The 13,120-nt window shown below is 34.9% G+C and overlaps 1 protein-coding gene across 2 annotated transcripts in view; it reads left to right on the top strand.

The window, feature by feature from the left end:
- Positions 1 to 13,120, top strand: part of CSMD3 (CUB and Sushi multiple domains 3) — a 621,464-nt gene that overhangs the window by 225,111 nt on the left and 383,233 nt on the right. For both annotated transcript variants that reach the window (XM_008642636.2, XM_017746102.1), the window contains exon 6: positions 3,885 to 3,997. In XM_008642636.2, coding sequence (XP_008640858.1) covers positions 3,885 to 3,997 — 113 coding nt within the window. The remainder of the gene's footprint in view (positions 1 to 3,884; positions 3,998 to 13,120) is intronic.

The following is a 13,120-nucleotide window of genomic DNA, read 5'->3' on the forward strand; positions in this document are numbered from 1 at the left end:
CTGCCTCAGTTTCCCCACAAAGCATGCCCGGAGAGTTCTGTCTCCCTTCTGTCAGCCCTAAGATGTTCCACAGAATCTGTTTAGACATTTAAAGACTCAGGAGGGGGGCTTGTTTTGTCTTGGAACTGTTCTTGTTATGTTTATCCAGTTGTTTTCATTCTCCTTTTATTAAAATAAAATGGGTGAGATGCTGGGGTCCCTCCCCCAGCCATGGAGCCCTGGGAGAGGGGCCCTGGGGGGCGACACGGGGTCTCCCTGCCCCTGGTGCCCCTGGTCAGCCTCGTTCCCCATTGGTTGGTTTGTGTTCCTGGTGTGGCCAAGGACCCTCGGTCCCGTGACTGCGGAGTTCCGGAGCTGAGCCCCAGCCATGCGGCTGGAGAAATAAACATCTCTGAAACATCTACCACGAATCTGTCCATATATACTTCGTTTCCACGGGACTCCTGGTTTGAAATATGCTTGTTGCAGTAATCCCCGCTGCAACACCCTATTTCTTCCATAAACTGTGGTTTACACACAAAGCAAATAAAGTGCATAGATGGGAATTTCACTGGCATATCTACATGCACAGTCTTACACTTCTACAAATCCCTTGTTTAGCAACAAATGTGCATTGTTTCAGTAAGCGCTTCTTTTTTCAAATACATTTTGCAGTAGGTAAAAGTCAATGCTGTTGGCTACACATAATGGTAAGATACTTTAAATCTCTGGTTCACAGCCAAGATTCTCCATGAACATTTTTAAGAGTTTATGAAAGACAGCTGCAGAAGGGAAGCCTACTCGCTGTTGACTGAAATTTACTATGCAGGATTCTGTGCAGCTTGAGAGTGAGCTACATCTTCTGAAATATAAAAGAGCATGAGACAGCTGCATTTCCTTTATGGAAGATAGAGTGTTTTACTTTGAATTTTAGGAAAATATTGTAGATGATGCAGCATAACTATGCTTGGAATAGCAGCTGACACAGAAGTAGGTTGGGCTGCCAGTGGGTCACTGTAATGGTGAACAGCCTTATAATTTGCTGAGAAGATAAACTGATATTAGAAAAGGGGCAGTTATATCAACAGAATAAATTTTGTCCACTAACAAATCTACTTTCTGGGGAGAATGCCATAGAAACAATGAACTGTAAAAAATCAGATTGTAGAAATTGTGAATTTAATTAGAGGTTAGCATAGATCTAAGGATAGATGTGTTAATAAATACCTAATTTGATAGGTAAAATAGATTTTTAGCTATTTTAGAAACAAAATTATTCTTTTACTGTGAGCTTATTTAAATGTCTAGGGTGACATTTTCTCATGCCTTGGAAAATAAACTCGCAATTTATTTTTCACATGGTTTTGTGATTATTAAAGAGAAACCTTCTTATAGGCATAATATATATGAGTCAAAATAGGTGTTAAGAAATGTGTTTTACAGCCTTATTTTATTACAATTGTTTAGTAAGACACCTTCCAGTAAAATGTTTATTCTAAAATATGCAAGCAGTGAAAGGTTGTTGCCTCTCTCTCTGTATTGCCTAACAATTATTTATAGAGTGAGAATTTAAACAAAAGAACTATTTCCTCTTGTGTCATTAGGTAATATTATTGTACAGAGAAATAGCTGTGCCAAAAAGGATACCTAAACCTCTACCTTCCAGAAAACAAGCCTCAAATTAAAGTATACTTCTTACATTTGCAACAAGAAATTTGTAGCAACTAAAGCCACTTTATGGCTGTTAGGAAGTGTGTTTCATTCTAAAATTCATCATGAAAATGCAGAAATATTTGATGTTTTCTAATTGAAAGGTGTAGACTTCTGCCTCTTACATTTTATACATATTCTAGATCAGTTCTGACTTTAATCGGTACAGAGCATTCACCACATCCTATTGCAATCTAATAGCACTGGGGGTTTTTTTTGTTTGTTTGCTTGGGTTTTTTGTTTAAATTCATCATCAGGATTGCTTGGATCTAGGATTTGAAGTCAATTTCATAAGCTTAAAAAATTTAGATTCCATGTGTCATTCAACCGAAATGAATTGGATAACTAATGTGTTTCCACAGTATAAAAACATTCTTTTGCAAGTATTTAAAGGAGTTTTAATAGACTGTGGTGTCAGTCGAGCCTTTTGTCATTTATATAAGTGCCTGAGGGAACAAGGGTGCTAGTACAGTTTCAGAAATTTGGAAAGTGATCTTAAACATGTTTTGTTTTGAGGTAGAGTGGGTGGGAAAAGATGAAAAGAACACTAACTCTAAACTGTTATTTCAGAAGTCTTCCTCACAGAATGGTACCTATACAAGCTTATTAGTTATTTATTTAAGTAAGGTTTGGGGTTTTATTCCACTTAAAAAATTCACTTCAGAATTACTTGATTTATTATGAATAGAGTTTTTCTCAAAATAAAATAGGAATCCTTGATGTCTGAACATAAAATGGCACAGTTGTTGGCTAGTATTTTATTTTAACTACAGGAAGAGTTCTTTTTATAACTAAATGGAAGGACTAAATGGTATGTTGACATCCTGAAGATGTGACTTATCTTTCTGGTTTTGGTGAGAAATAGATCTTGTATTATTGGCTTGATGGAAGATTTTTCTATCTAAACTTTATTCACCTTCTTTATAACATGGCATCTCATCTAAAAATAAAATAAAAAAAGAAAACCCCCACAAAAACCCCCAAACAAAAAAAGAACTTAAATTCAGACTTCCTTAATGAGCAAGTCAAGATGAAAGACTACTATAATTGGAGCAATATCCTGAAGCTAAAAACCAAACAGAAAACCAAAACAATAAAAAATCCAGGTAATTTTGTATACCGGGTCTAATGGCTCGTAGTTAGTTTTTTCATAGAAGCCCATAAGGTGCTGTAGTTTGGATTTGTGATTAAACCGGAGTTGATAGCCCAACTATATATTGGGTACTTCTGAGCCGTTGTTGCACAGCATCAAGACTTTATTTTCCCCCTCCTCTGTCCCCACAGTGAGTAGACCAGGCATAGGCAGGATACTGGGAAGGAAAAAAAACTAGACAACAAACCCAGATTGACCAAAAGGATATTTCGTGCCACGTAACTAATGGTAACCAATAAAAAAATTAGAGGGGCTGAAAGACAGCTGCTAATCATTGCTTGGAGACCATTTTGATTGATCCATTTGTGGAATATGGTGAATGATTGCTTTTGTATCACTTCCTTTTTTCTCAACTCTTCACTTATTAAGCTGTCTTTTGAAGAGTCTTTCTTGCTTTTGCTCTTCCTTTTCTTTCCCCTTACGATTGCTGGGGGCAGGGAAGGGAGGGAGAGAGCAGCTGTGTGGTGCTTCGCTGCTAGCTGGGGTCAATCCACTAGAATTCCCTACTCTTCTAGTACATCTAATAACTAAATTTCAAATGCACACAAGTGATGGAATATTTCTTTCTTCTTTATACCCTGAATATAGAAAATTACTTACTCTTGAAAAGTAGATGTCTGTTTTATCATTTTAGATAGTAGTTTGCATTATCTAAGCTCTCTTCTTCCATATCTTGAATGTGAAAGTCACAGGGTACAAAACTTTCCCTGGTGCCCAGAGCAATGTTCTGTATAGCCCGTTATCTGACCTGTATAGACACAAATTCTTTCTATCCTGAGTACCATGTACTTCCATCCTGACAGTGCTGTGCCTGACCAATAACATGATTGTGTAGTTTCTAGCTTAGCACTGATTTGTATCCCATCACTTGGTCAGGCATAGTGTACAATTTTGTCTGTTCATGCTTGTTAGAATGCTACTAATTGATAAATAAAAAGCCCCACAGAGGGCATGTCAGTGAACGTTATGTTGAATATAAAAGTTTTCCTGATAATTTTGAAATCTTTTATTAATATTTTTTTATTTATTTGTTTTAATTCAGGCTCTCTGGAATGAATATACCTCCTCCAGTTATAAGCAACAAAAACTGGCTCAGACTACATTTTGTAACAGACAGCAACCACCGATACCGTGGATTTAGTGCTCACTACCAAGGTACATTTAAAGAAATACATTATTAGTTGTGGCTGTATTTGCTAGGAAAAATAGTGCCTGAAGTTGTAGGAAAAGGGAAGGGCCACTTAAAAAAAGCCCTTATAAGTATAGCCTGTTTTTCAACTTGCTATATCAAATTACAGTACATTAGATTATGGGCAGTGTATTATCTAGTGTATCTAAATTCAGTTACCAAAAAAAATTGCAGGAGATATCTGCTTTACTTGAACCTGCACAAGTACTTAGCACAGGTCCTAATATTCTGAAAGATACTGGTTAACAGTAACAGAAATAATGTCTTTATCATTAAATTATGGAATTGAATCTATAGTTGTATTAGTCATGTTTGTAAAGCAGTGAGTAAGTTTCTGTTTACTAATGTAGCATTTAATCTCTTTTACTTTTTACTATGTTTTGGAAGGCTTTGCGTTATTAAGGGTTTAATTAACCAGAAAGATTCTTACACACTGTTTTTATGAGCAAGCATTTATTTTGAGTAAGAGTAAAAGCATCTGAAGCATAATTTTGGGAATGTCACTGTTTGGAACAAGGTCCTTCTGATGATGAAGTGCCAATGAAAACTGAATGTCATTAGTGTATGGTAATACTGTAAATAATATTTTTCAATATCCACAGTGTATCAATGGATCTTCAGGGAACAGTAATCCTTTTTTGTGTTTTGTGCTTTTTCCATTTATCTGATGAAAAAACTAATCATGGCATTCCTATCAAGATTTAATTCAGGAATTTCTTTTGCAGTTTCTTATAGAAAATTGAGCATAGGAAGAGATTACTTACATAAAATTTTGTAGAATCTGATAAAATTAGTCAAGTAATGTAAAAATTGCAATTAAGAAAAGCCTATGACTAATGTTTTTAAGTTGATCTTTGATAACAGCAAATTTTACAACTCTGTGTTGTAAAATGCCTCAGATAGCATATTCCATACAAGAACAGAAAAAATTGATTACTATTTTCAGCAAGTAATGTATATCTTGATTTGGACTTCCTGAGTTTATAGGTGTTCTTGAATGTGTATTCTGAGTGAATTTACATGAAAGAAAATTTCTTACTGTAGCTTCAGGGCTGCTATAATGATTTATAAAAAGCACTGACTCATTTTTTGCATGATATTTTTCATACCACATATGATAAACCACACTCTTTAATAGGAAGCTGCTAGCTTATGGAACTGTTAAAAAGATAGAAAGTAGGACTTCTCTCTATTGAATCTACCCCACATTTGAGAAACCATGTGATAACTATTTTGGTGGTTTAAGTGAAGTAATTTGGAGTATTGAACTGTTTCTTTTGAACTAGTGAGAAAAGAAGAACAAACCGTGTCTCATGGTACACATACATGCATTTCTGCCAAAAATGTGAGGTAATAGCTAATGAAAGGGAACAGGCTTATGTTTACTTTCAAAAATATGTTTTATGCATGACACATAAAATATGTGAGTTGGTAGGTGTAGGAGATTTGAATATGCTGTGTGTCTTCTAGTTTTCTTTACTGCCTAATAATGTAGTGACTAAGTAATGGGGTTTTTACTATATTTGTTTGCTCATTTAATTTTTAATGGTGTATTGCTGAAGGTATGTTAAACTGTACTCAACACTAAGCTGTCAAATGCTACAGTAACCCACCATACCTAAAATGAAGAAAATGTCTTCTGCAACTCTAAAATAAATGTAGGGAGTAAAAAAATTCAGCATGTAAAGGAATTAAATGTGCATACTCAAGCCTATATGATCAATAAAAAATAACCTTGATAGTAGAAAAATAGTAAAAATACATGGTCAGATAATAGGGGATGAGTAGTTTCTGGTAGGTTAATGGTAGACTAAAGGAGAGAGCATGAAGAAATTAAATAAATATTATAGAATTGTAGAATGGTTTAGGTTGAAAGGGACCTTAAAGATCATCTAGTTCCACCCTCTGTGCCATGACCAGGGAACCTTCCACTAGACCAGGTTGCTCAAACCCTGCCATGAACACTTCTATGGATGGGATATATTAAAAACCTTTCATACATTTAGAAAATAAACAAAAATATATGACACAAATTTTTCAGTTTTTTGAGAACTGTAACTGTCACTGTTATCCCCAGAGAATGGCAAAATCATGACATGAATCCAGGTCAGATGATATGGCCGATGCAACCTTGTTTAATCACCCATACCTTTTATAGCATGGTTTGCAAAAGAGAAATTACATGATTGGCCTATTGGCCCACCACCTCTCAAGGAGATAGATTGAGCAGTAAGACACCCATTTCCAAATATTATTCTTAGAGAAGGAAAATAATTTTCACAGTTCTCAAAACAACTTGCAGGTGTAGAAATGGTTTATAGTCTCTTGAACTGTTGTCCATCCAGTTCGCATGAGAACAAAAGCTTTCACAGAGAAGCTGTGAGAAGCTGGATTTCTCTAACTGCTCTCTCATGAGAAAGAAAAGTTTCACAGGAAAATTCCTCTGCTCCTGCCTTTTAGCATCCACATGTAACCTTATTCTTTTTCAGTTAGAGATAACATTAAGCCTTTTTGTAATGACAATTTTCAAACTTTAATTTCACTGATGTTCTGACATGAGTTTTCTGAAAACCAGATGACTGAATAAAAATTTTAAAAGTGTTGCACAAAGCCATGTAGTACAAGTGCTTGTTTTTCTTTTCAAGAGTTTATTTCTGCATTACTTTTGAGAGGGCATCTGTTAATTCTTTCAATAGCTTGTATTATCAGAGTGCTACATAGTAATAACTGTGTTAAAATCTTGCTCCTTCCCCTGCTTAATTAATGTAGATTGTCTGTAGCTTCTTTCTGAGTTTCCTCTTTGAAACATAATATTTGCTACATAGTACCACTATGACCAGAATTATTAATTTCTTAGTACTTCCTCTAGTTTTATTTTCTTTAGCCCATTGTTACATATTTTGAAGGACCTGGACTCCAAATTCTGAACTTCAGAATACTGCATAATTTTAGTCTGTCATTGTGTGGCACTTTTCAGCTAATCACTCCCTTGGCTTACTGATTTTGTTTGCACAAATGTGCATTTTGTGCTAGTGTATTTGGGTGACGGTTTAACCCTGAGTAGAAATGAAGCCCTCTCACCACCACCCATTCACTCCATCCTCACAGTACAACAGGGCAGAAAATAGGAAGAACAAGAGTGAAAAGTTTCATGGTTGAAATGAAGATGTGGCAAATCACTCATCAGCTACTCTCCTGGACAAAATGTCCTTATTTACTCTCCTCTTTGGACAGCTTATCTTCATTCCAAATACTTCCCCTTCCTCTATTCCACTACAGATTACCCTTTGTCTCTTTGGTGAGGTAGCCAGTGCAGGAGGTTCAGGTCAAAGTGTAAGAGTTAATTTCTGCTACTCCTCATTTCTCACTCTTTTCCTCTGCCATTTCTTCCCTCTTACTCATTTCTTCTGCCTTGATGTACATTGACCATGGGCCATAGCCTCTTAGTGGAAGAACCTGCTCCAGTGTGAGTTACCCATGGATTCCAATCCCTTTGAGGGTATTACTAGCTCTGGAATGGAGCACTCATTCTCTGACCTTGTTCATTTCCCTCAGTGTTTATTGCCTTATCTTATATACATCTTCATAGAGTTGTCACAAATTCTACTGATGGACTCTGTTTTGTCCTGTGGTGGGTCCATTTTGGAGCCAGATGTGGCCAGTTGTGACTAGCATGGGACAGCTCAATGCCTCCTGAATGCAGAGGTCACATGTTCAGCCCTACACCCCTCTGCTACCAAATCCCTGGCCTTTATACTAATTATAGTCTTATTCCCTTCTGTTCTCTTGATTTTATGAAAACTGGGTTTTAAGATTCTTTTTCATAAGGCAGCCTCGCATGGCCGAGCTTCAGTGTAATACCTAAAGCTATTTTGGCCTAGACATTTGAAAAGAATAAAAGTGATGTACTGGAAAATCAAAATACAGTTGCATATGGAAAAAAAAACCCCACAGCAACAAAAAAATAGAAAACCTAGGGTATTATGTAATTTTTTGTAAACAGACTTTTAATGTAATTAAATATATTTTCCTAATTTTCTGTTTAAGACCTTGCAAACAGGCAAAGAACTTTAAAGCATTTAAAATTTTTTTAATTGGCTTATACAGAAAAAATGAAATCTGCTGAGGTAGATGAAACTGTGGAAAGATCTCAGTTTCTCTCAGTACATAGTCATGTGAGTTATGTGTATTACTTTCTTTAATAGGCAATTTTATTAATGAAAGGTATTAATTTATACAATATTTAAAAGACATTGGTAAACAATAACCAATAGAAGAGAAATTTCAATAAGAAATTTCAATTAGAGGAGAATCAAAATGTTTCCCTACCTAGGTTGTGGTGTCATAACCCACTTATTCTTGCTTGCCTGGTCATCTGTGTTTCAGCACTTCTTTCTATTCACTGAGAGTTCCTTGTCTTGATGTTTTCTCTTCTTGTTGCTTTGTTGAAACTCCCTTTGAATCAGAAACTGTTGGCTGAAGTAGAACAAAAGCTTCTTTGGATCTTTTTGAAGCAGCTCCTTCCTTGGCACCAGTAATCCTCTTTTCCTGTTTCTAAAATTAGTTGTGCTTTTATACTCCTTCCATTTGCAGTTCCTTTTGGTTGCTGCTTTCTGTTGGTTACTTTTTGTACTCTTATCATTTATGTATGAATCTATAATATTATCTAAGTGGACAGAGGGGTTAAGTTAGCTTCCCAGCATCTGGTCTTACTGAATGGCATACACAAACTTCAATCTTCTTTATATCAAGCAAACCCAGATTCAGAAAAGGCTTTCAGAAAAAGAAAAAAATCTTCATTTTCTGATAGGCATTACTTTAAGCATCTATAACTTTTCTTTTTAGATTCAGCATCCTTTTCCTCTCACTCTCTACCTTCGTCCTCCCTTAAAGCTCTGGAAGGTTTCAACAGTAGCCCTACAATTTCTATTCATTTCACTTGCGAAATCCATTTCTTAACTGATTTTGTTTCCTTCCCCTGTTTGTTTACCTCTGTTTAAGACATGTGCAAACTCATGTTTCCACTTTGAGCAAAATAGTATCAAATATGTAAACTGAGTGCAAAACACATTTGCCATCCATTAACAATCTTTGCTTATACGAAAATACAGATGAAGCTATGAAATATATCCATGAACTTTTCAAGATAGAATAAAATTTAGTTGTCCTGCTCATATGCAAATAGTTAATCTCCTTCATACTTGACAACCAACTATGTGGAGCTGAGGTTGGATAAATGTGAGAACCTTGAATGTGGGATGAAATATGAAGAAAAAGATATTGAAAATTTCTTCTTGCTCTGCTTGATTTTCTATTGTTACTTTGTTTTTCCTTCTGTCACTTTTTTTATGAATAGAAATGTATCTTCATTCATAAATTATTTATGGAGTTATCTTTTCTTAAATTTTTTAGTTTGCTTTGCTTTCAGACAGAATGTAAAGCAATTGCCAATCAGGTAAAGAACAATAGTACTAAGCTGCCTTACAACATCATGGCTAGACTTGCGAGAAGGGGAAAACTGTCTATCACTTTTTCACAACATTTGAAAATTAAATCTGATTTTGTCATTCATTCCTTATTTCAAAAGCTATTGCAACAAACAGTATACTGTACTAGTGCTGAAAGACCAGCAGTTGTAACAGAGACATAGGTAAGATTTTTGTTTAGACATCTATAGGTGTCTATATACAGATTAAAGCTGGAGAGCTGTGAAGCACTGTACCTGTATATCTGTGCACTGATGGATCACTGAAATCACCCAGGGTACCCAAGATATTTCTGTGGCAGAAGTGCAGAAGCTCTTTGGCAGACAAGCCAAGGTGTTACCAAGACATATGTTATGACGTTACAAAATTTCTGCAACTCAAATTATGTATGGGTAACTGAGCTTTCTCGATACCTTGCTAATCCTGCCAGTGTGGGTTGCAGAGTGATTCAGCTGACCACATGGTAGGTGTTGGGTAGAGGTGCTCTAGAGTAGAAGAGACATCTACATGGTGTTGGCAAGTTAGAACTTACAGATCACATGGTGTGTTTAGCATGTCTGACACCTAAACACTATGCAGATATTTGCTCCCAGCGAGACAGTAGAGAGACTCAGAAAAAAGGTAAAACTCATGGATTGGGATAAAGTCAATTTAACAGGACAGAAGAGGATGGGAAAGTAGTAATAATGACTAAAGAATATGCAAAACTAGTGATGCACAAAGCAACTCACCACCTGCCAGCCAATTTCCTTCCAGTCCCTGAGCACCTCCCAGACAAGTTCCCTCATCCCCTGTTTGGCATGATGTCATATGGTATGGAATAGTCCTTTGGCCAGTTGGGGTCAGCTCTCCCAGCTGTGTTCGTTTTCAGCTTCTTGTGCACCCTCAGCCTCATTGCTGTCAGAGCAGCATGAGAAGCTGAAAAGTCCTTGACTCATGGTGAGCCCTGCTCAGCAAGAACTAAAACATCAGTGTGTTATTCTCATCCTAAATCCAAAACATGGCACTATAACAGCAACTAAGAAGAAAATTCACTCTATCCTAGCAAAAACCAGGACACCATGCAATTCTGGCATAGAAACTGAAAGACAGGAAGGAAGAAACAGCATATAGGCACCTGTTATATCCTGTCTTAGATGTGTGCTTTAAAATTAATTAAAACACTACATTCCACTGACTACAATGACTAGATTTCCATTTATTGTAATAGTTTGTATGCATAGTACAATTACAGACACACTGATGTAGATATTAATCTCAGTTTACATTTACTACTCACTTACTGAAATGGTTTTTTAATACCAGAATATTCAAGGGCTTGAGATTCCGTAGGAGAAAGAAAGGTACTCATCACTTGAGTCACATTTGTAGAGGTCTGCTACTTAGAAAAGGGATGTATTTTCTGCTTAGGCCAGTGAAAATAAGTTGCTGCTTTCACTGATATTATATTTGACAGATGACAGATTTTTACTTTTTTTTTTTTTAAGACAGATACTTAGTTATCAGAGTTGTGAATCTGTGACTTTTAAGACCTTGAACTTATTTTGTCAAAACAGCCCAGATGGCTACCTGATTCTGCAGTGGAGAGAGGAGAGAGGAATCCTCTCTTCATAGACTGAAATTACCAGAGTTTCTCAGAAGTTTGTTTTTTTTATTCACCTCCAGGCATAACAAGAGCTTAAATTGCATACATTGTCACATTAGTAAATGTTTTTAGTGGATTCTCATACTCCTGGGTCTGTCAGCTACACTTTATCTCATACTGAGATATATTTTCTAAACACATTATTTTTCACCTTTTTACCCTTCAGATGTCTTTTATTCACAACTATACACCCACACAATTACAGTGCACAGAATGACATTGATTTTGTTGTAGTCAAGTTGTAGAGGAGAAAAAATGTTGCATTTTGTTGACCACCCCCAAATTTAAACAACTTATTTTTAGAATTCTCACAATGATAGGTTTTAATAACACAACTATTGGCAGTTAGTTCTGATACTGTGTATGGATCCAGAGAGATCTAATTTTAAAATTTTAATTCAACTTTTTTATTTCAAGTTAGATCATATTTCATTTTAAAAAAGTCAGTAGAACTAACGTTAAATATTAAGACATGATAGTCTGTGCTAATGTTTAATTTGATAGATGGTTACTTACTTCTGGAACAAGTGTTAACTGATGCAGTAAAGAGTCCTTTCCATTTTAATGATTTAATGGATGCATCTTCTTAATTTTAATTTACCATAAAGGAAAACCACTGATATTTTAGGGACATTCAAAAATTTTAATATCTTTGTTTCAGTTACTACTCTACATACGCCTCTTTATTGTTTACAAAAGAGCAAATGATAATATTTTATGTACTACTGACTGTAAGTAATTCCAACTCCTCTGCAGAAGATAGAAAAAAAATAGTGAATTACTCTTTATTTCAATTTAGGTAATGCTTAGAAAGCATTTTCTTTACTTGGGTAACTTTTGTTGAAAGTTCAGGAATTTATAAACTGAAATGAAATAAAAGATTTCAAACAACTCTAAAAATCTAGGAAAATATTATATTGAAACTACAAAATCCATAGGCAATGTGAAGAGTCCTGGTTTCTGGAAGGGAAAAGAATTATTTAAACCTCAGTGTGGTTTTAGTGATCCTATTTATATATATACACATATATATACATGTATATACACATGTGTATATATATATATACTTATTTCAATATATTAATAAATTTTTAAATAAATATATAAAATGTATATAATATTTATATTTGGATTTTTACCTATATTAATGCATATCTCTCTCTGTATGTATATATATATTTTATACATCTACTGAAAATATTTCATCTAAGAAAATCCACCAAAATTCAAGGAAAATTAACTAGGAAAATAAATTTTCTATGGCAGTTGAAATCTTCTATTAATAGTACATAAACTCTAGAGTGTATAGGAACTTCAAAATACTTCATTTTGATAAGGTCAAATCATTAATTTGTTAACCTACACATCTGTATGCTTCATAGCTACCAAACAGCTTAATATGTTAATCTGTTCTTAATATGACAATCTGTTCATGTCAGAATGACAAAACAACTGAAAGAAAGACCTGGAATAAAACACTTGTTCACATTCAGAATATTTAGTGGTATTAAGATTAAATGTTGGAACATTTTGTTTCCTCTTGGAAAATTGTTGACATGGAAATGTTCTCATAATATACTTGGGCTTTTTTATTAAATTATTTGTATTTTACTGCTGTGAAAATCCTTTCACAATAATTGAATGCAATTAGCCATTCAAGTTAGATTATTAATAGTTTTGACCATTATAAAGTTTACTGTACATTAAAGGAAACAAACCTGATGTGGTCTAACTTTAGAAAGTAGATTTTAAATGTTAAAACTAATAGTGTCACTGACATCAGATGCATTGGATTTATTGCTGCCGGAAGATTTATTCCCATTTCCTTCTCTCCCTCTTCCCTCACTCAGCATTTTCAACTTTTTTTTTAGTTCTAGGAGGTAATTTTACATTTCAGAGGGGTGATTTTCTACCATTAGAAAACACAAGGAAAGAAATAATTTTGGTAAGAAAACAAC

This window comes from Corvus brachyrhynchos, unplaced genomic scaffold (genome assembly GCF_000691975.1).
Source record: "Corvus brachyrhynchos isolate BGI_N302 unplaced genomic scaffold, ASM69197v1 scaffold28, whole genome shotgun sequence".
NCBI classification, from domain to species: Eukaryota; Metazoa; Chordata; class Aves; order Passeriformes; family Corvidae; genus Corvus; species Corvus brachyrhynchos.